This window comes from Zosterops lateralis (assembly GCF_965231275.1).
Source record: "Zosterops lateralis genome assembly, chromosome: 3".
NCBI lineage: Eukaryota > Metazoa > Chordata > Aves > Passeriformes > Zosteropidae > Zosterops > Zosterops lateralis.
Window position 1 is genome coordinate 73,253,548 of NC_139764.1, and position 23,485 is coordinate 73,277,032.

Consider the following 23,485-nt stretch of genomic DNA (forward strand, 5'->3'; position numbering starts at 1 on the left):
GAAAACATCAGCTCATTGCCCAGCATCATTCTAATGGGAGTAGAGAAGATTAGGGTTTCTGAGACAAGAAATGGAGAAAACACCATAAGACTTACTATAAAATTGCTGACTGTGTGTTCAGTGCACTGTATTGTTCTGGTCATCCAGTTTCAAAAGTACTGAATTAGTGCAGAAACAACACAACAGGGGTCATTTTGAGATGCAAGGGGGTCTGGAAAACAGATGGCCTTGAGGGAACAGAAGAGATGTGCGTGGGAGTATGAATGATTTAGAAAGAGCGAACTGGGAGTGATCTCACTGCTTCTTTCCTTGCTCCTTAATTATTGTAATTAATAGGCTGGAAGTTTTTTTGTGTTTTGTTTTTTCATTTTTGTTTGTTTGTTTTTGTTTTTTAACATTATATAGTTAAACTGTGGAACTTGTAAAAGGGCTGTAAGTATTAAGAAATTCAAAAAAGTAGTAGAATTCGTGAAAGATAGCTTTAGAAATCCTAAAATTATAAATTTTGGCAATTGAGAAGATTCACCAGTGAAAAGCTACTTTAAAAAATCTGCTTTTTTTTTGCAGGGGAGGTATGGAATGTAGAGAACATAATTGGCCCTGGCCCTAGACAAGATTCTGGATGAGATGGCTTTTTGGGGTTCTAGTTAGCTGAAGATGGAGCTGTGTGAGTTGAAGTGTCTGCCAGCAATTTTCTGCAGTAGTGTTGGATATATAAACTCTCTAGAGGGAAAGCTTGATGAGCAGTTTAGCCCACTGTAGAAACCCAGGCTCAGTTCACTTGCCTAGAGGAACCTGCCGGGCTTCCAGCCTTTTTTATAAAGCATGAATCTCCTCCTCTGGGGCCAGTGTACTGTCTGCCAGCTGTGTGTGGATGTCCTACACGGTGTATGGTCTCCAAGGGGCGCTGAGTACTTCAGACAGCTGACTCCCACCCCAGTGCCCAGCCAGATGAACCAGGTGCTGAACACCATGGACTGAACTGTCTGGATGCCCATCAGCTGTAATGGGTATTTGGATTTGTGCTTATGAACATCAATTTATTTGGTTTCTGACTGAATCCTTTGCTTGGTCTTACCCTGTGTGACACTTGGGAGTTCAGCCACTGTGGTATTTTTTTTAGCGGAGTTTAACTAGTGTGTTTTATGCATACATATACGTTTGATCAGCAGTCTCTTGAATAGCTGCCCCTGCATGTGTGAAATACCCACACTTGCTCTAGACCTTGGGAGGCTTGCTGATGCCTTTGGAATTGGAGTAGCCCCTGATCACTCATGTGCTGTGCTGATGGTCTGTGTGCTCAACAGGAGAGTCATGAGTGCATGACTGCAGCGTTCTATACTGCTGCCGAAGCCCGGGATCTAGTCCTGGGACGTTTTGTGGCTCTGGGTATCTGGCTTCTGTAGTAAGAGATTCCCCTTGAAGCTGTAAAGTTCCTGTAAAGCTATTTCCCAATAGGAAATGATAGTGACTTAAGCAGTTAAGAAAATACACTAGGCTTTTTAAAGGTAAAAGTTCTACGTGCTTTCTGAGAAGCTTTTACTTTGAAAACGAATTTAAATAATTTAGATAAAAGTTGTGTTGTGGTAGCATTTTTTCATGACACTGTATTAACAGCTTAAAACTCTCCACTATTCTTGGTAACTTTACAATTCTGTTTTGTTTTGTTTTTGAACAGGAACGAGGATGGTGAGCCCTGCATCTTTAAGAAAATTGCTGGAGTCTTGTAAAGATCTTTCTTTACTCGACGTGTCCTTCTGCTCACAGATTGATAATAGAGTTGTGCTAGAACTGAATGCCAACTTTCCTAGTGTGTTCATAAAAAAGAGTTTCACCCAGTGACTCCCTATATATGCTGCTGTGGAACTTGTTAGACAGAGTTGTTTTCCTGTAAATTTGTGCTGATTTTTTTTTAAGGAGAATATAGATCTGCTATAAAATAGTGGAAACTATTAATTATCTAACAAATGGGTAAAATACATTTAAATGTATTATGTTTCTTAAAGTTGATATTGTACCTAAGAATTATTTCACTCTGTTAATTGGTGGCACTGCATGTTTTTAAATACTAGCCATATGTCTGGCTTTAATGAGAAGCAAATGAATGTCTTCTTAAATGTCCCTTCACAGGGTGTTATACAATACGCTATGTTAATATCCAGGTGAAAGCAGAAGTTCAATATTTATCAGTAAGGAAAATATGGGTGCTTCCTTTTCATATGTTTGTGTGTGTATATATAAAGGTATACATATGTATTTGTATATACATACACAGATATTGTAGCATTCTAGTTTGGCCTGCAGCATAAGATTTTATGATCTGGCCAATAATTAGTCATTTGAAAACCATTTTAAGTGTGTATGAGAATAGATAGAAAAGGCACTTTTTCATCTTTGAGTTTTGGCAGTGAATTGTATCTGATACAGTTTTCTCCCTTCCTTCACCTGAAATAGATGTAGTGATGTTTTACAGTCCAGCCTAAGCAACACAACAGATAAATGTGAGAACCTGGACCCCCTGAACTTAGAGCAGAAATCAAAGATAAAATTGGCAGCTGCTTCTTGGTATTGAGATACAAAGTTTAAGGCAGGCACTTAATGTCATAACTGGTAATGTGTAAAAAACTGCTGAGTAGTTTTCTTTTTCAGATTTCTGTCATAGTCAAGACTTGATTTATGATACATCTGGTTACCGTGCAGAGTACCATGAAAAGTAGAACTTAGGGTAATGCATTAGCAGTTGTCCTTTCACTGGCATCAAATCTACTGTCAGGTGTAAAAACAAGCATCTTTGTTCAGTAAAACAGCAATGAAAATATAATGGATTTGAAACAAGGGCAATATGATTTGATGATTTTATGATCACCAAACCTTAGTACTGGATTTGTTTTGCTTGGGCTTTTGTTTCATTTTGTTTTGTTTTTCCAAGAGGCAAGTAGCTCAAAGTACTATTGCACTCTCTTTTTAAGACTGCTTAAACTCTGAAGAAGGAAAACTGTGTTGATGGACAATTTCTGGGAGTTTCTTCCTTTTGCACTGTCTTAGATGAAGCTTTTTTTTTTTTTTTTGCTTTTTTTTTTTTTTTTTTTTTTTTTTTTTTTTTTTTTGCTTTTTTTTTTTTTTTTCCCTTGAAATACTACTGCTAGAGTATGTTGCTATGTACAGCTTTGGTTTAGAATTTTATCTTTTTAGGCATTGTTGATGCATATGGACCATAAAATATAGGCTGTCATTTGATACTGGTTCTATTTTTCATGTATTGATGGCACTTATTACCTACTGGAATAAGAAGAAAAATACTTTGTCTGAGAGAAGTACAGTATTGTACTGAAGATCAGTGACAAAGAACACTTCAGTTCATGCAGTAAATAACCAACTGCTACTAGAGGACTGCTGCAAATCATTAAAAACTCTGACAATCTCTGTGACTCCTGAATGACTGCTTTGAACTCTTTGTGCTGGTGCCAATACTTTATAAACCATGTCATGAAACAGCTACCAAACATTTATCTGATTTTATTGAAAGACTTAGTTCTTCAGATTTTTAAATTTTGCTGAATCTCTGGGGAATTCCAGATCCAAAGAAGGGCATGCACAGTTGGCTTTTTGATTTTTTTTTTTCCTCCACTATGGGATTTCCAACTAGTTTATGCCATTCCTTTTTTTTTTTTTTTTTTCTTCTTTAGAAATCTGGGCATTGTCAGAGAATTTTAGATTGATTTACTTTTTTTTCCACACTGAAAGATGTCAGCTTTGGTATGATTCTCTGTGAGACCTCATTTCTCTCAATCATATTTGGGTTCATTTGTTTTTCTGTGAACTTTTAACTTTTAGTCTATAATTTTCATTGTAATTGAGTATTAAACATAATTATTCTAGTTACAGGGAAACACGGGTACAGATAATGGGAGTTTACAAAGAACAGAGTTTCAAAACAAATGTTTTTGTTGTAAAATTTCACTTCTCAGGGGTTGTTCTGCATTTATCTCCTTTTTCTTCTATAGAGATCCTTTTTGTTTGTTTTTCACTGTAAACAGAGTGAGATGTGGATGAAGTGATAGCCATTGTGCCTTCAAACTGGTAAACTTGGTAGGTAATACAGTTTAACTTCTCATAAGTGAATCAAACACGTGTTTTTGTAATCACGTATGTGTAAAGAATTTCATTCTCTGTTGCTTTTTAGGTAGCATAAAGAAGGTTTAAATTGAAATTTTGTTCATACTGAAGGAATTTTTCTTTCTTATGCTGCATCTTCTGTTTGAAATTGTTTTTTCAGGAGCTCTCTGTTGTCACTTGGAAGATAAATTGAAGTTGACTTTTTAGTTGGATTGTTTAAAACTTAGCTATTGCCAACATATAATAAATTCAAAGAGCAGAGAAGCTATTGGGAATGACTTTCACCTATAGTTGTAGACTTCAACCTTCAGTTAGAGAGCAAGAAGCTATTTTAGCTACGGCTTTATAAGTCCAAGAAGTCTTCCAGCAAAACAAAGTTAGGCCAGACTTGCCATTTGTAATACTTGTAGGATAAAGAAAACAACTTGCTTTTAGACCTTCCTCATATGTCACAAATTAGCAAGAATAGGTCGCTGTCTCTTTAGTTCTGCTATCTTATACTTAAGTGTGTCTATTTATTTATACATATGTATGCATAAATTATATATATATATATACACACACATATGTTCATGTGTATATATGATTTTTTTTGGATATGTGTACATACATAAACATATAAAAGCTTTTCATGTAGGAATTACTTTTGTAAAGTGAGTGTAATAGCAAAAGATGTTTCATAGCTGCTTTCAACTGTTGCTTTACTCTACCTGGAGACTGAGTTCATCTCCACCCATGCAGCAGGAAAAGCCTGGACAGGAGTTGTGCTGGATTTCCTGTGTTGCTTTGCCAAAGTGCCTTTTGGTTTGTGTGCTCGTGAGAGGCGTTACAGGGTATGAAGAGTGAATGCAGAGTCCGATAACTACTGTGGACTGTCTCCTTGTGAAGCAGTCGTATAGAGGGAAACTTATATTCTAGTTTTATTTAATCCAAAATGAATGATGTCAATTCCTCCATTGGAGGAATTTAATTACTCTTGAATTGGGTTGTCATCTCCATCACTAGACTGTCCCTCAGTCATGTAATGTAAATTCTGCTGTTAAAGGTATTCCTTTTTTTAATCCTGTTGTTTGATTATCTGTCTTTCTGAAGCTTTGTAAAAGATGTGCTTTGGCAACAAACGTTAAGAAAACATGGCTAACATGTCCAAAAAAGGGGGTTTACTCTGAACGGCTCCTGCTTTTAAACTAAAGGGGGGATTCTTTTGAAATCAATGTGGGCTGGCCTGTAGGTAAAGATGTAATTCCTTGGGTAATGTTAAAAACTAGTATGATAACTTTTGCCATTTAAAGCATCTTCTTAACTCTTCAAGGCTTTAATTCAGTAGTGTACTTACTTGTATTCATAATTTTGAGCTGTCTGGCTACATAGCTCTATGAAGTGGATGGGATCTCTGTTCTTTAAATTATACAGCTGATTAAGGCTGTTAGTGAGCATGACTTACATAGAACAGTTTTGCATGGGAGTTTGGACCTTATAATTCCCCATGTACTTGGAGGTCCAAGTTTCAGACAAAAAACCACAAACAAAACAAACAACAAAACCTACCAAAGCCTTCATATTTCCTCAGAGCTCTTAAGCTAAATTTTCCAGATACAAGATGTCCAGTAATCATGGTACACAGTGAGTGGAATTCATCTTACTGAACATTAGTTCTCTGAAAGTTAGACATCTACTTCAAGGGAGGAATCTGGGCACCTCTAGAGAGTTATCAATCTCCTAAGGCAGACATTTAAGGAAAGTAGAATGAGTCATGTTGTAGAGAGCCTCTCTGGAGACTGTGGAATCTGTGATTTAGCTCAGGTTAGATACTAAACTGAGATTAATTCCATCCAGTGCTGTACTACCTGTCTTGAAAAACAAGACTGAAACAACATCCATCCTTAAACCTTCAAACCCTCCAAATTCCATCCAGAAGGAAGCAAAAAAAAAAAAAAAAAAAAAAAAAGCTGACAACCTTGAGGACTTTTCTTAATGCCAGGATCTGCTTCTACCCCTTGCCAATATCTGTGGTATATAATTTGTTTTATTTTGTTAGTTTGTTTGGCTTTTGGGTTTGGGGTTTTTTTTGGAAATGCATCTCCCTTCCCTGTTCCAAAATCTCATGTACCTAACTGGCTGTATGTATAGTTCAGTAAATGCATGAAGAGAACAGACAAACATAATTAATGTATTGCCACTATTTTGATAATCTTTCATATTGCTATAATTAAGACTGAGTAGTTTAACTGCTCTACTGTCATCAGAAATGTCACCCACTGTGCATTTGCAAAAAATGTGTGCTGAATCCTGGTTCTTACTGTGTGTACTTATTGTATCTTATGGGATATATTTCCCATGTCACATCAGCAGGACTGCTAAATTTACAAAAATGAGATAAAATGTAGCATTTTCTTATAAGGACGATGGGAGCGACTTTATATATATATATATATATATATATATATATATATATATATATATATGATTTACATGTTCATTATTGCTCTTTAACAATGATCCTGTAAGTTGTAGCTTTTGAAATTACTAGACTAGAAATCCCTGGTTTAAAGCATCTGCACATGCTGTGTCAGACTCAGTCAACGTTTTTTCCCAAATGAAGGCATTAGTCCTTCACTGAAATGATGATTTCTGTGATTTTTAGATTTCTGACTTGATAATGAAATCCAAGAAGGTGCTCTTTAATAAATGTTACCAGGCACAGGACAAGTTTTGGTAACTGACATTAGGAAGTGCTGAGAAATGAGTGTTGTGTGTTACAGATCCTCATGAGCTTCAGAGGAGGGCATCAGCAGGAGGAGTCTCTTGAAGAAGATTCAGCCTCTGTAATAGGAGGCAGTGGTGAGGTTTTCCTTTTCAGCTAATGGACTAAATACTGTTACTTTTGGTTGAGTTACTAGCTCTGGTTTCTCCTTGGCTTGTTTTTATTTAAGGATGGTAAACGGCACAGTTAGGACAGATGTCCTAAACTGAAGGGCATCCATTGTGAGGAATGAAGTTTTTCTGTTGCACGTTTTGTTCACTTTTTCTAAAAATAAACTCTTTGAAAACTCATTTTCCTTAGATTTTGAAGAAATGCAACTGTCAAGAATGTTGAGAAAAGGAAAAAAGGGGACTTACCCAGATTTATCTGGAAACTCGTGGAAGGGTAGCCAGAGCTATTTATAGATGTGAGGAAAGTAAGTCCCTTGCTCTAGATCAGCTGTTACCTTTCCCAGAAATATAGCTTTCCACATAGTATCACATGCTCATACTTCTAAATCAAGATTTACCATTTAGATGCTCTTAATATTGACCTTTCATGTACATGTTTGTGCAGTAAGTCACGATGTCCCTTAGATTCATTTTTATCGACTACATAAAAATATTTTTTCTTTGCCTACCACTGTGAAATCATGTTTTTTTGGTATTTAATGAAAATCTTTCATGCATGTACACACAGATGCATGTAAGACTTAATTACTCAGGTTTTTTGCAGCTGGTCCTTTTCTGAGGACAGACTGCAGTATGGGGGTAAAAATGGTAAAGTCTCTGGAGAAGGTTCAAGGGAAATCTGATCAATGTATAGGACTACTTGATGGAGGGGAAGAATGAAGAAGAGGGAGCCAGATTCTTCTCAGAGATGCCCATGAACAGGACAAGAGGCAATGGGCACAAACTGAAACACACAAGATGACACATTTTATGGCACAGGTTGCCTAGGGAGCTTGTGGAGTCTCCATCCTTGGAGATACTCATGGTCCTGGGCAACTGATTGGGTGGCCCTACTTGTGCTGATGGAGGCTGGAGATGATGACCTTCAGAGGTCCCTTTCCAGCCTCATCTGTTCTTTGTTCTATGATCTGAGATACATCTCTGGTTGGTTTCTTTGCTTCGTTGTGCTGATTGCTTGTGGGAAATAGAAAAAGCAGAAAGCTTTCATAGCAGTGCAGATGTAGGCCTAAAGTTAAAAAGATACAAGAATGAGGACATAGAATAGTAAGACTGTTTTTGTGCTGTGTAGAGTTAGGCCTTAGCAAGTAGAAAAATATGTTAAGCAAGATAATAGAAAAGTTTAGTAATGAGGCTCTGTGCTTCATTTATAGAAGAGTATAAAAAGTTCCTGAACAGCAAAAAAATATGAAACAAGCACCTCTTGTTAGATATAAGGTATATGTGTAGCTTTAATGATTGGTTTATGCAGGTGCCTGTAAGCTCTTAACAATTTGCTATTAGTTGGCTTTTAAAAAGCCTTGTAACACAGAATTCTGGCTGCTGTTGGCAAGATGTGAGCTGTTGCCATCTTTCTTTTCTCACCCTATATTGAGACTGATGTCACAATAAAGTTCAAGGAACGTCTCCCAGCAGTCCCATCCCGTTATTTGGAAAATTACAGATCCAACAATTGCTGAAGAAGGTAGGGAGAGGGGAAAAGAAAGACTACCTATCATAAGGAACTTGTCATGTTGAAAACAGACACAAAAATCTTGTACATTTCCTTTTTTTGTTGTTATTTTAGGAGATGTAATGTATCTCTCCATTTAAGTTAGCAGGAAAATCTAAATTGAATAAAATTTTGCTTACATTTTTAACATGAAGATCTGTAACATACAGAACATACATCTGTTCTATGGGAGTATGATTGTCACTCCAAAGCCTGAACATCACCCCAAGGACTAAGAAAAATAACCCAATTCTTTGGCTCTGGCAATAGTTTCTGGTTAGAAACTGAGTTGTCTACAACACCCTAGGAATAGTTCAGTTTGTATATCTTTAGTATTTATTTACATAGACCTTACACTGGATCAAGATTGCCATGGTTTTGGTGACAGTTATCCCTGCTTGCTTTGTTAGAAACTGAGTATAGTAGTTACCTGTTTGTAGTGTCTAACATGAATCTTTGAATTCAAGTGAAAAGGAGGACCAAATTTACAAAACACAGGTGTCTGAATGTTTTAGAGAGGTACCATGTATAATTGTGGTGAGTTCCCATCTTCTTTATATTTACTATTCTACCATTGTCAGGAGTTGTCTCTGCTCACCATCAGAAGATGGGTTCCCTTTTCTCAGACCTTGGTCTCTCTTGATTTTTCTTTAGGACAGTGCTACAGATTTTTGCACATACCCACTGTTGTGAAACGAACAGAGAAAATAGATGGCTTGGTTAGGATTTGGAAACGAATGGCTAGTCTATGCTTGAAGTTATTTTGGAGTAGTTGCTAAAAGTAAATTAAAATAACCAGGAATTGATGTGTTCACAGGAAGACCTTGCACTATCTGGTTTAACTTTAGCATACAGACAGTTACAGGTGCCCTTCAGCTGTCATAGTGAAATACATGTGGTGGTGATCTTTCTGGATTTTGTTAGGGAACATAAAGGCACTGCAGCTCTTTAACATCTTGTGGCATTTTGCATTCATGTCCTTGCCAGGCAGATGGTGGAGTTGTGGAGATTGGCCTGATATCTGGAAGTGAGGTGTGTGTATTGCCTGGGGAAATTTCCTACTCACGTTTACTCGTATGTGCAGATGAGAAGGAAGGGCATCTCCAGACTTTCACATTTTAATTCCTAAACCCAGCACTTGGAGTCATTTTAACGTAATAGGTCTCTCCCTGCCCCCCCATCACATAACCAGCAACAAAATACTTGCATTGTATTTATGATTTAATAGTACACTCCATTTTCTGCCACAATAGGAGTTTGAGTAATGTAACAAGAAACTCCTATTGCATTACCTTTTAAAGAAACTAATTTCTGTAAAGGTGGAAGAGCAGCGATAGAGGGAATAGTTCCAGACACTATCTGTAAATACCTGTGCTGTACATGCTATGCCAGTAAGCACCAGAAGTAAGTTATGCCTTTTTGTAATAACAAGTTGAGAAGGACAAAAGGGATAATTACCTCTAAGCTCATTTTCTGTAGCTGGAGGATATTTATATCACTGAATTTTAAATATCTAGAGTAGATACTTAAGTTAGGACACTTTTCCTGGGGTCCTGTCACTGAGTAGATAGGTTCTTCTATAGGGTAATTCAATCAGATTAGTCTTCAATTGAGGTCTTCAGCTGACCTTTGGAAAAGCAGAGGTCTGTGTAGACCAAATAAAATTTCTGTTGGAAGCTAGCACAAGTGGATTCAGAGTAAGAGGTTGCTCATTCCTTGTTGCTCTCTATTGGTCCCCTAGCTTAACTTTCTTCCACCAAAGGCTACCACTTGCTTTGCTCTGTTAGTTGAACTGGATCTAATTGCTTTCTACAAAATCTTTGTTAAAACTAGAAAACAGCTTGTTTTCTAGTAGTTGTCCTTTTAGTTGTTTGGGGTTTTTTTAACCCTCCCAATTTGGCTATTAAAACCAGCAGAAGGAAGGGGGCATTTAGCTTCAATTTAACAAATAACAAGCAGCAGGTGGGAGCCTGTTGGTTGTGCAAATGTTTTAATTTAAATTAGCATAAATGAGGATAGCCACGCTTGATTGTAGTCCAAAGCTTCTTAATTTTTACATGCTTCATCTCATAACTGTGCCACAAAAATGTCCAAAGTGAGGTTGTTTATTTGCACCTCATGATGGTAGCTCAAGCCCTAAAGTATAAAATGCTACTGTGAACATATGAGAACATTCAGATCCTAACTAGCTTCAATAAAATCCCCCCAAAAGATCCTTCCTTTCAAACAGTTGTTGGAAGCTTTAGATTAGAAAGGCTAATAAGAGTGTATTAAAGTATGGTGAAGGCAGTGCTTAGCAAAACTAAGCTGGAGGTAGGGGCAGCAGTTCTCAGATGTGTTTTGTTTTTCAGGACTGTTTTCCTAATCTTAAGCTGCATTGGCCCATGAAGCTAACAACCACTCCTTTGCAGTCATAAATATAGTCAGTATTCCAAGAGCTCTTTCTGTGTGTTGTCTTAGATCCCAAATCTGTTTTCTGTGCTTCTATTCAGTAATTAGCCCCACTTTTAGTTTTGTACTTCTCTTAGTATACTAGCAGTGTTTATCTTAACATCTATATTTGTTTTTAATCTTCCTCTCTGAGACTCATGCTTTTCTTTTATACTTAGGCAAGTACTAGATTACATTTCAAAACAAGGTTTTTCCTCTGGTCTGTGTTGTGATTGACCAAGAGTAAGTGGAAGATAATGTTATTGATGTAGTCCTTCTTTTCAGATTTGGCTACGGTATCTTCTTTCTGTGTGTAAACCCAAAGCTTTGCATTTGCATTTGCAGACACAGCTTGGGCATGGATACCTGGCTCCTCCTGATTTGACTCATGCTTTTGGGGTATGAAGTATGGGTTGACCTGAACACACACACACACACACACACAAAACAGAGATGTTAGCTCTGTATTCATGAAGAATTTCATATATTAATGAGGAATCATCTAATGCCTTATATTGCTAATTCAAAGATAAAATCTTCTTATCTTTAAAAGTTAACCAGTGATTTCTATTTAGGAAATTAAGCCTGTTTTCTTCTGCTTTCTTCTTCTGTGTTGGATCATTTAAAATGTCATATTACTGTGTTGTGCAGTTTACTCTATTACTGCCAGTATAAAGAAGTTAAAATTAATGTTATCCCTGAATTGTCAGTGTCTTCTAATTCAGAGATGACAGAAATGTGTTAAAATATATTCCACCTATAATATTTATCTTGCTTTGCACTTAATTTGTTTCCCTTTGACTGTGTTGCAAAATGCCAAGTGTACATAAAATAATGAATAAATAAAAAATTATTTGTCTACATTCATTAACCTTTTGTGCATTCCTTTTAAAAAACAATGAAATACAACACAATATGCATTCTGAGGAACAGTTTGGTTATATTTTTATCACTTCATTTTGAAATAAGACACCCTGGATGGTTTTTGGATATAAATTTGCAGCCTAGCTTCTTTTTTTTTTTTCTTTTTTTTTTTCTTTTTTAAATTATTATTATTATTATAAAAGTGTATTATTGTTTAATGGTTAGCTTCCTCTAGTCTTATGAAAGCACATGGAACTAGGTGTGTTACACAAAATAGATGCTTCACTGCCTGAAACAGTTTGTGGTACAGAGCAAGAGACAACAGATGTATGTAGACAGATGGGATATAAAGCAGAATATGGAGATTACAATGTACCAAGAGAGATCTCCAAGAAAAAGATAATTGTTGAATTTCTTTCAAGAATAATTTCCTAGTCTAGTGCAAATTATGTTACCATAAGGTATTTTTTAATCCTTTTAATTATGTACGTACTGGTACAGTTGCTCTTAAATGTGGAACTTAAGTAACATGATAAACTCTGAATTTAGGAAAAATGTTAAGAGTCCTGCGGCTTTGAAAATGGGCACCAGAAGGGACATGTGATCAGCTGGACTCTACTTGTCAAGAACAACCCAAATGTTGAATTCAAAATGAGCAACTGCTTTGCTAAGAGTTTGTCCTCCTTTTGATAGAGTTATCTAAATTGGTTTTATGGGTTCCAGAGTTGATGTTGATTTAATCAGTGCCCATTTTCTTCTCAACAAATTTTTTGAGTGCTAGGTTCTCCTGATAGTATTAATTGTTCAAGGCAATTAACTTAACCAGACACAGAGCTTCCAGTTTTCTAACATCTCTAAAGAAACTCTTAATAAGACTTAATCTCCAGCACCTCCTGAAGGGTTCCGCTTTTGTATCACAGCTTTGCCTGAGGCCAGTGTAATTTCAAATGTGCTAAAACTGTCTTCTAGCATCAACTTTAGAACTGCTGGTGCTTATGATTATGCAGAAGTGTAAGAACAAGACTGGACCTGGGTTCTGTGCATTCGGACAAAACACAGCTGACTTTTGGCACCTGCTGAAGTACAGTTTCAGGCATCATTTCTGATGACCCTGTTTCTCGTGATACCTGTTTCACAGTATTGAAAATTCACACAAAAATCTGAAATGTGTCAGGTGTCTTGTCGTTCCTCTGTGTGGCATTTCTGGTAATGCAAGCACTTTAAAAATCTACACAGATAAAGCCAGATTTCAAAATATTTCAGGGCTTGCAGACTTTAATGACTGAGAGCCTGTAATACACTTCTTTACATTATTATTTGGAAGATGTGCATTATTACTTGGGCAGTTTAAGGATTGTGTGTTCTCCATGCCCATACTTTTACCTGCTCTATGCCCAGATGGAGGGAGGAAAGCTTAGCGTTCTGTGAAAACACTGAAAAATGCAAACTTATCTCTGTTACTTTGCAATGCAATTGACAATCTTGACTGAAATTTAAACAGAATGCTGCAGATCTGATACTGTGCATGCTGCAATTGTTTATTCACTGGTAAAAATCAAATGTCATTATATACAACGTAGGCATTTATTATTACAAGCAGATTTTAACATAATGCTTTCCCTCACAGTTTTTAGAGCTGGAAATAAAAATGCCCTGATGCTGTGACCAGGCAGTTTTGAGCTAACAAGTATCTTCAGAAGTTAAAATAAATGCAGCAGCATTTTTGTAGCAAGGTCATGTCCGCCTCCCTGGATGCAAATGAACAAACAATTTCAGTTCAAACTTCAGGCCAATAGGTCTCTAAAAGCAGTTGCAACCCAATGATGCAGTCTCCATAATTTCTTTGTGAAAAGGATGAATCAGGCTTAGATTCAGCCTTGTTAACTGGCTACAAGCTCAGGGCTCAAAGTGCACCACAGGCAAAGTATTAATAAGAAAACCCCAAAACCCCCCAGATAATAGGCATTAAATTGTCTATTTAAAAACTACACTGAATGTGACAGAAAGATGCGACTGGTAATCTACTGAAGTTTCTTTTCTAATACCCTAATAATAAGTGTTAACATTACTGTAGCACAGAAGGCCTATCATGGAAGAATCTAGAAGAAAATTACTGTGTTTGGGATAAACTTCAGAAAGCTTACTGTGTGGTATCTCTGTTCAGAGAAATCTTCATTTTGTTTTTGCCATTGCTTCTGCTTAGTAATTGCAAAGGGTTTGTCTGCAGAATTATTCAACTGTCGCAGAGCGGGTTCATTGAAGGTGACATGCTATTTTCAACATATGTCTATTTTTTCCCCCATAACATTAATTGATAGACTTGATATGATGCCTTGCAGTAACTTTCATTCCCCCAGCAGATATCTTTTCTAGAACCCCTACCTAGTGCTGAGTACAGGATGCTCTTTTTAAAGTGATTGTGGAAGGGAAAAAAAATGGTAGGATGTAGCCTTCAGGTGCCCTGGACTATGTTTTTATCAGTGCTGTGGCTGCTGCTTGACCTGGGGAGGAGTTTTAAAACAATTCTGATTCATCTTCCATTTGTGTGTCACCAGGTAGTATTTACTATATCTGTTACTAATGAGACTTACGAAGAAAAATGTTCAAGAGTAAATCACTATCTTTGAATTAGCTAAGAGAAAGGATTTGTAAGATCAAAATATTGTGGAAACTGATCAAACTGAGAGATCTACAATGCTGCTATGATTTTTTTATATCTATACTTTTAAATAATTCAGTCTTTTCAGAGAATTATGGCGGCTTTCAAGTTAAAATATTGAGCGATGGGTGTTCTGCTGCTCTCCAAAGGTATAGAGGCTTTCACATCTGTATCTCCTCAGCTCAAAGTGGCAGATCTTCATAAAGAAGGCACAGATTAAGGATCTCCAGCTAATGATCAAGTGCTGTCTGTCACCTGATAGGTTGTGAGGGGGTGGGGTTACAGCCCCTCTTTTTGCCTTTTTCTAAATACACAGTCCTTAAGCAGTTTTTACATCTTTCAGTTCCCTTAAATATTGTAGGGGACTAAGTGAACATGTACAGTCTCCTCTCTCTTTGCAAGGAAGTACATGTGCTTCCTTGCTCCCTAGCATATCTTTTTCCTCAGAACAGCACTGTCTCCTTATAAAAAACACTTTTCCCCAGAAGTCTCCTAAAATAATGAGCTTAAATTTGGAAGAGTGAGGGGAATTCCAGCTTCTTGCATCTTTCTGTCTGCTGCTGAATGATTCATATCTGTTGTGGCTCTGTTCACACACAACCGCAGGATCTACCCAGGAAAGGCAGAGGCTGTTCCCTCTGGCCGAGAAATAGCAATGCTATATCTTGTCTCAAAACAGATAGGAGAAAATAGTCCATGTTCCCTTGGGATGCTCTTCTGTATTGGGTAAACAGGTTGGAATTGTAACATTTCAATGAGGCTGTTATTCATGTTTTACAACACTCACAGCTGCTGCAGCCACAGTCTCTAAGGACTCCTGCAAACTCCACAGTGCGTCCTTCTCACCCCAGACTCTCTGGTCACTGCTGAATTTTACCTCAGCTAGAAGTCATTCAGCACATGTAAATGATGGGGCTTTTCCCTGCCTGTAGCAGCCTGTGGCCATGTAGACTGCATGTTTAGGACTAGTGGGAGCCTACTGCAGCTAGCCTGATTTCCTCTGGTGAGAGTTAGGTCCGAGTCTGGCAGTAAAACAGTGCTGGGATGTGGGGAGCTTGGATTCATGCCAAGGGGAATTAACTGAGGGTAGCTGAGGCTTAGCTGCTGGGTTATGTGTGTGTTCTTGGAGTGAGCCCCCTTCTGCCCTTTCGCTAGAGATGTAGAGGCAGGAGGGCAAGAACCACAGTGCTGGGCCAGGCAGGGGAGAGGGAAACTGGTTTCAGCCTTGTGGGTAGAGCCTTGGGAAGTGAACGGGAGTGAGATTGAACCTATAGATATAAAACCTCAAGTGGCCTGGCCCCTACTGTGGTCGGCCCTGTATTTCTGAATGGTCAGCTGGAGAGGAGGCAGGACCAAAGCCGAATGGACTGAAGGCTTCTCTGCAGGTCCTCTGAAACACTCACTCTCTTGGCTGGCTACACAAGGCATGTGGGCAGGCTAGGTTGTCTGTCCTCTTTCTTGCCCAACTCAAAGAGCCAGACATGCATAATTAAATGAGGGACTGCTTTAAGCTAAAGGCTTTGATTCCACCCAAAATTAAATACCTCTGGTTTGGGATATGATATATATACTGAGCATGTACGCAAAATTAGTATGCAAAAGGCCAATGTTCTCCAGCTCCTCAGACCTATTAGCAAATAAATCAATCCTTACTTATCAGCTGGTTTAGGAAGGGTCCCTGGAACAAAGCCAGTTTTTCCCTTTAAAGGCTGAACCTTTGTTATGGTTTTTTGCCAACTGTGAACAGAGCTATCTTCACAGGTAGGATAGACACAGGCTTGGTCTGTAGTTGAAGATGTAGCCACGGCTTACCTTTCCAATTCCTCCTGTACACACAGCATCTCGTTTCTGTTATCTAAACAAGTCCAGCATTGACATTCAGCTGGAAAACAGGTTATTTTCTCCCATGTCTGCTCAGTGCTACAGTATTGGCTGCCTGTAGTGTGATTAGCTCTATGCAGAATGCTTATTTCTTTCTAAAACTTAATCTGTCTTGGGTGTTTTGTTTTGTTTTGTTTCGTTTCAGCTCAATTTGCTTGTTGAGTTAACAAGAGACTCTGAGATCGTGATATGTCACTTATCAGTTTTCAGTGCAATGAAGTCTGCTGTAGCAGAATGTCTGAATGTCTTGGGTTCTTGATATTCACAATATTTTAACATTTCCAGCACCTACATACACAGCGTGGCAAGTGGTAGTTCCAAAGCAGCAGCACTGAAATAAACACAAGATGTAAACCTGTGTGGTCGTACCAGCCCGCGCTGCTGCGGGGTCTGGGCCCAGACAGAGCCAAACCCCTGACACCTCTCAAACAGCCTGGGGAGGCTGTCCTGGGCCTGGCCATGAAAACAGAGCACCCAGCCAGCACAAAAAAGGCCCTGCAGGAGACTAGAGCTGTCCTCAGATCTCTGTTCCTGGGAAGTGGGGGGTTCATCTACTGGAAGAGAGTTTTGGGGTTGTTGTGGTTTTGTTGGAGGCGTTTGGTGACACCAGTCTGGCATGCAGGGGGTTTGCCTTCAGCAAGAACAGAAGCCATTTGGTGAAATGGTGGGATTTGAGCTTCTTCCCTTCCCAGAAGACGGGAGCCCCGTGGGAAGGCCCTGGCAAAGAAAGGTGTGCTCAGAGCCCCAGGACCTGCCCCACTCCCGCTGCCCCGGCTGTTCCCTGGCTTTGCCGGGGGATGTGCAGGGAACAGCTCCTGGAGGCTGCAGGATGCCTGAGCTGGGCTCACACCTCCCTGCAAGCCTGAGGACAGGAGCAGGAGCACACGGCGCCCCGCAGGGTGGTCAGAACAGCCAAGCCCCACAGGTGTCCCCCTCCATGGGACCACGCGGGTCTGTTCTGCACCACGGAGAGGTGACAGAGCTTTGTCCTGCTGTCCAACATGCCTGAGCTGGAAGGGAGATTGCCAGTCTGAGGGACTGCACACCGCCCCAGCAGGAGGAGGAGGCGAGGCAAATAGCATCTATCCCAGTTTTCACGGGCTTGCAAATAAACCATGGATTTTCTAGGTGTTGGTGTTTGGGTTTTTTTGTTTGTTTGGTTTTGGGTTTTTTTAATCCCATCCAGACGACAGGACAAGCCATAATTTTAATGTGGTATTTAGACGTTTCTGTATGTATATTTAAAAAATCAACAACAACAACCAAAAAGAAACAAACAAAAAAACTCCAACCCCCCCCCCCACCACCACCTGAAAGAGCAAACAAAGCAAACAAACCAAAACCAAACCACCAAAAAATAAAAAAAAAATAAAAAAAAAAAAAAGGAAGGGAAGACAACAAGCGTACTCACGACTTTGCCATCCCCCTCCCAGAGGCACCACGGGCTCCAGCGACCTCTCAGACGGGTGTCCCTGAGGCCGGCCGCGTGTCCTTGTCGCAGGGCGGGCGAGGTGTCTGGGAGCGGGGGCGGGGGGGGGGGCTGCTGGATGCTCCCCTGCCCTTCCCGGGGAGGCCCCGCCGCGGCGCCGCCGGCCGCTGGGGGGCGCCCGCGCTCCACGCTCCTGCTCCCGGCCCCAATCCCGGCCCCAATCCCGGCCCCAATCCCGGCCCCAATCCTCGCCCCAGTCCTTGCCCCAATCCCGTCCCAAATCCTTGCCCCAGTCCCGGCCGCAGTCCCGGCCCGGCCCGTGGCGCTTTCCCCGGCCCGGAGCGCTGCCAGCGCTGAGCCCGGCCCAGGGAGCGGGGCTAGAGGATGCTCCGGGGGAAGCAGAAACAGGAAAACAGGACCCCCGCCTTCAAACACCCTCCAAACCCCAGCGCTGCCTGTCCCCGTCAACCTCGACCCCGGGGAAAAGTCGGTCCCCGGCCACACCAGCGGCGGAGTCGTTTATCAAGGCAGTGGGAAGGCGTCTCGCCCCTTTGTACATCTTGCGGGATTTCTCCTCGCACAGGCAATTGGCAAAGGTTAGGAAGGCGTCTTTAGATCCCCTATAATCCCAGTTTAAATATTAAAAGTATAAGCAGCCTAGGCCAAATATTTACCTATGTAACTCCGTAGATTTCCCTCCAGACCTCGACTTCTAAGAATTTAAGGGATGGTTTGAGTTTCTTCCTTTTTTTTTCTCTCCCACCCCTTCTTTATTTTCCCCCATCCCTTCATATTTATTTAAGAAACTAACTTGAAGCAGAGGAGGAAAACTAAAAAAAAAAAAAAAAAAAAAAAAGGGAAAAAAAAAAAAAAAAAAAAAAAAAAAAAAAAAAAAAAGCGCGTAGAATTTTTATGACCGAAAACTAGCCAGTCTCCCTGTCTGTAATGTGAAAGGAAAGGCGAGATCCCATCCCCGCCGCCCGCTTTGTCACCGTCTGGGTTTAAGTGGCCGCCACATCAACACAAAAGGCCAACACACACACATCCCAAAACTCGACACAAAACCTCAATTGACTCAATAGTGAAGATGGGTATTTCGATAAGGAAATAACCTCCCTGCTCTGGTGGGCTCTGGGTTCCGATCTGTACCCCCACTGTGCTTCAAACAGCAACCGCCAAGGAAAAGGGGGAAAAATCCCTCAAGAAAGTGTTTAAGATAAAACTAAATCTCCAGCGGGATTAAGGTTTTAATTACAATTCCCTATCGAAGTAACATGTTTGATGAACTGATCCTATCAATTAATAGTAACCTTAATTTAAAACTTATGAAATAGCTTTGCCTGAAGTATACGTCAGACTCTTTTTTTTCTTTTTAGGAAAAAAAAAAAAAAAAAACTACCACAAAACATTATAAAGGTTAATACTAAACCACAAAGTATTAAAGCAATAGCAGAAGAAATTGTAAAGAAGAAGCCTGCTGCTTTGGCTAGAAATAATTACTTGTGAAGGCTTTGGGGGTGTTCTACCTGGTGGTGGTGGGTACAAAAAAAATGGAAGTTCTTTTAGGAAGGGAAAATAAATGGATGTTTCCACCCGCCAACGATATAATTTCATAATAATTTTTGCCCACGCTATACTAAAGAGAAAAACAAGGTAATTGGAACATGCATCAACAGTTTTCCATGAAATAAGAGTTAAAAGAAGTAATAGAACTAATCACTGTCTCCTCAAATCAAGTAGAAAACATTTCAATGCACTAATTAGAGTAATTAGAATAATAAGACTGCCTATATGTGGTAAGACAATGTGTACAAACAACTTTATTTAATGTATACTGGTAATCAGCGATGCGTGCGTGCTTGAATGCTTAGTGCAATAAAATTCACCCCCGTCCGCCCAAACAATCAAATACAAATTAGTTTAATGATTGTGCCTGCTTGAACGTCTTAGAAATCCACAGGCAGAGGGAAATAAATAGCACCATCCTTGTTTGTACGTCTCCCCTACTGACCAAGGAGCTGATGCCTCCATGGACTTGGCAATGAATGACTGCAGACATGAATGAATCAAGGAGGGAAAGAGAATTAATGAATGAGTCAGGCTGCCTAAAAACAAGTCCTAACTTTTAGACGAGCGCCTCTTACAACCCCCGGGACGGGAGGAGACGGGACGGGGAAGAGGAGGGGGAGAGCGGTCTCTCCATCACTTTTACAAGCTGCCTCTGCCTGCCAGGATTTACCGCCGTGCGAGGAGGAGGGGGAGAAACACTGCCCGCCAACTTCCCACCGGCCCGCTCTCTTTTTAATCCTTAAAAGTGACATCTGCGCGGACAGGCCCAGGGGCACAGGGAGCGGTCCAGCTCTCCGGGCCGGGCGGGACGTGCCCGGGTGCCGCAGCGGGGCGGGAGCCGGAGCCCGGCCCTGCCGCAGGGGCGATGGGGCTCCCCGGGCGGCCCTCACGCCCCGAGTCCCCATCGCGGAGGAGGCAGAGCTCCTGCTGCGGGCCGGCAGCGGCTCTGCCCCGCCAGAGGCACGGACGGGCCAGAAACACCGTCTCCGTGGGGCGGAGGGGTCCCGGCGCCCCTTCCCCAGCCGCTCGGGCCCCGCTCGGGGAGCAGCGCCCGCCGCGACCCGCTGCTCCTGCCGGCAGCGCTGGCACGGCTTCAGCCTCATCCCTGTCTGTCTCTGCCCGCCGACGGGAGGGCAGGACCCGACACCCGCGTCCCGCTACCGGGGGAAGGGGCTCCGCCCGGCACAGGCGGCCTTCCCGGCCCCGGGGAAATCCCAGCACACTGGGGACACTTGGCCGAGTTTCGGAAGTATTTACAGGGAGTTTGCAGGGAGAGACAAACGCTTCGAAGGAAGACCCGCAGCGTGGGCCAGGCCGCGGGCTGAGGCCGAGTGCGGGGTGAGAATCCCCGCGCCGCAGCCGGGCCCCGCCGGCCGGAAAACCCACTTGTTTGGTCTGTAGTTTGATGAGAAGTCGGGTCTGAAGACGAGTCTTTGCTTTTTTGTTTTACCATTTCTGCTAAAGCACGCTTTGGCTTTGCTCTGATGTTCCCCGGGGAAGTGCCCGCTCCCTCAGCATCGCCCACCCGAGCCGGGGCCAACTCGCTCCTGCGGAGCCCCTTCCTTACATCCCCGACGGCAGCCCGGCCGTGCTCCCAGCATAGGGTGCCAATTTACCGTCTGCAACTCTGAAAATCTGGTTTTTAAATTCTTTTTCCCCGTCTGTAGATTCAAAGCCAGGGAGCAGCCAGGCCGCGTCCCTCCCGACAGGCACAATAACTACCCGGGCACCGCCGCGGCAGCAGGGGAGGCGGGGGACACAGGGTGCCCCAGACAGACCCCAACGCCCAGGCTCCGTCCTGGAGGCAGCAGAACGTCGCCACTGCCCCGTCCACCGCCGAAAAGTCGCGGGCAGTTTCCTTCTTTCCTCATCCCGCCCCCCGCTCCGCAGGCTCGGGCCGAGGGGACCCCCGTGCCCGCCACCCTTCCCCAGTGCTGTATCCAAGGCCAGAGGGTTAAGCCTTAAGGACTAAGCCCGGCTCTCCGCCCGCCGGTGACCGCTCTCCCCCGGCCTCATCTCCCACCGGCGGCCGCCGCCTCCCCTCCCCGGCCGGGCCACCCGCCCTCCATCCCCCTCACCGACGGCACAGCAACAAAGAGACACCAAATCTCCGACAACGCGGCTGGGACAGTCCCGAGGCCTGGGGCCGCCCGGCAGGCAAGGGTAGACAGCCCGGGGAGAGGGTTTTCCCCTCGGATGGGCCGGAGGGCAGGCGGCAGCCCAGGCTGGGCCCCCAGGCCGCGGGCAGGAGGGCGAGAGGGCGCGGCCGGGGCCGTCCCGCCTGCCCTCGGGCCCGGACGGGCAGGAGCGCGCTCGGGGGCCGGGGCACTGGAGAAGGGACACGGGGCAACCCCCCACTGCCGCCAACAAAGCCCGACGGAGACACACGGCGGGGCGGAGCCGGGGCCAGCCGCGGCCTCTGCCCCCGCCCGGCTCTCACAGGCTGCCCAGCCCGAGGGGAGCAGCGGGCCAGACACCATCCCGGCCTGCCCCGCAGCCTGGGGAATTTGTAGGGTTATTTCCCCTTCCTCCGCTGCTCTCTTTCCAAACCCCGGCCCCCAGTGCCCGCTCTGAGGACAGACGGCGCAGCTGGGCGGCGGCGGAGCTCCCGGGGCCGGGCAGCACCGGCTGCTGCCTCCCGCTCCTCGGGGCCGGGGACACGGGGGGACAAGACTGGCAGACTGGAGGATACACCGTCTCCTCTCGCCTCCCAGTTTCGGCCTCCACCAGAGAGAGCGAACCGAGGAAACAGGGCTTTTGTTGTTGACATCTGACTTACAACAGAGTGGCCCCGCTGGAAATAAGAGCGAGGGAGCCCGAGGCGCACCCCGACATCCACCTGCAGGAGCATCCTATAGCTGCTCCATTTCCCCCTCTCCTTTATCTTAAAAGAGCGATCGAAAGAGAGAAAAAGAATGACCCCTGAAGCAGCCAGCCTCCCCACAATCAGCCAGGGAGGACGAGCGAAGTGGCTGCCGTAAGGTCAGCCTGTGGCTGGGTAAGGAGCCCCGGAGGAGCAGCACCGGGGATGGCCCGGCCCCGAGCAGCGCCCGGCCCCGCCGCCGGCTGAGCCGAACATCCCCGGGGCCGGGCCTGCCCCGCCGAGCCAGGCACCGTCCAGCCGAGTCACCGCCTGTCCGCCCGACCCGACACGGAGCGCTCCCCGACAGCCGGGCCCTGGCGTCAAAGGGGAAATATTCCCCGGGCGCCCACCCGAGTGTCCTGCAGAGGGCAGAGGCTGCTCGCTTTCCGCAGCCCGTTCCGCGGGCTATTGACCAAGGACTTTTAAATCCATACCCAGCTTCAACATTTTACCCGTCAGCACGTCTGCGGTCACAAAACACTTCTTCTTTCTGTCACTTCTCTTCGAAACTATTGATAAGATCATTTAGCTGAATCTGTTCGGGATGAGTGTAATATTGACTAGAAGTTAGAAAAGATGATTAAATCTAATAAGCCTAGAAACTATCGCGGGGGAGGGGGGAGGGAGGAGAGCAGGATATCGCACTCAGAGCACCGAGCCGGCCAAGACAGCCCTGAGCACACCGCCGCGCCCGCCAGCACCGCGCGCTTGGACGCCGCCTGTCAGCGCCAGCCCCGGGGGTCTCCAGCCGGGACCCCTCGGGAAAAGCGGCCCGCCCGTCACCGCACGGAGCCGCGGACACCGAACGAGAAAGCGGGGCCACCGCCGGCCCGGGGGTGCGCAGCCCCGCTGGGCAGCCGCCTTCTTCCTTCCTCCTGCAAACCCTACTCCCATCATTAGGCCCCGCCTTTTTGTTTTGCTTTTTTCTTTCTCGCTCTCTCTTCTCTCTCTCTCTCCTTTTTTTTTTTTTTTTTAAGGAGTCAGATGTTAAATTATAAAAAGGGACCGAGAAGAGCCGAATCTCTTCTCCCCCACGCCTTCTGCCAGAACATACAACAAACTTGAGGAGCAGATCTCCCCACCAGCATCAAAGGCAGGACAGCCCTGCCCGCACAGAAATCAATGCTCCAAAACACACGGCTGTGGCTCATCTGCTCAGAGACATAATGAACACAGCTCCCGAGGCTCTCCTCCAATGCCCTGAAAGTTATAAGCGTGGAACCTCTCGGTATAGGCATCAAATTTATTCCA

At 43.4% G+C, this 23,485-nt stretch overlaps 1 protein-coding gene across 7 annotated transcripts in view; it reads left to right on the forward strand.

Annotated features, from left to right (window-relative positions):
• FBXL4 (F-box and leucine rich repeat protein 4) overlaps positions 1-6,533 on the forward strand; it is a 57,868-nt gene extending 51,335 nt beyond the window's left edge. For all 7 annotated transcript variants that reach the window (XM_083857174.1, XM_083857175.1, XM_083857169.1 and 4 more), the window contains exon 9: positions 1,679-6,533. In XM_083857174.1, coding sequence (XP_083713300.1) covers positions 1,679-1,842 — 164 coding nt within the window. In that variant the 3' untranslated portion in view covers positions 1,843-6,533. The remainder of the gene's footprint in view (positions 1-1,678) is intronic.
• Positions 6,534-23,485: the final 16,952 nt, after the last annotated feature.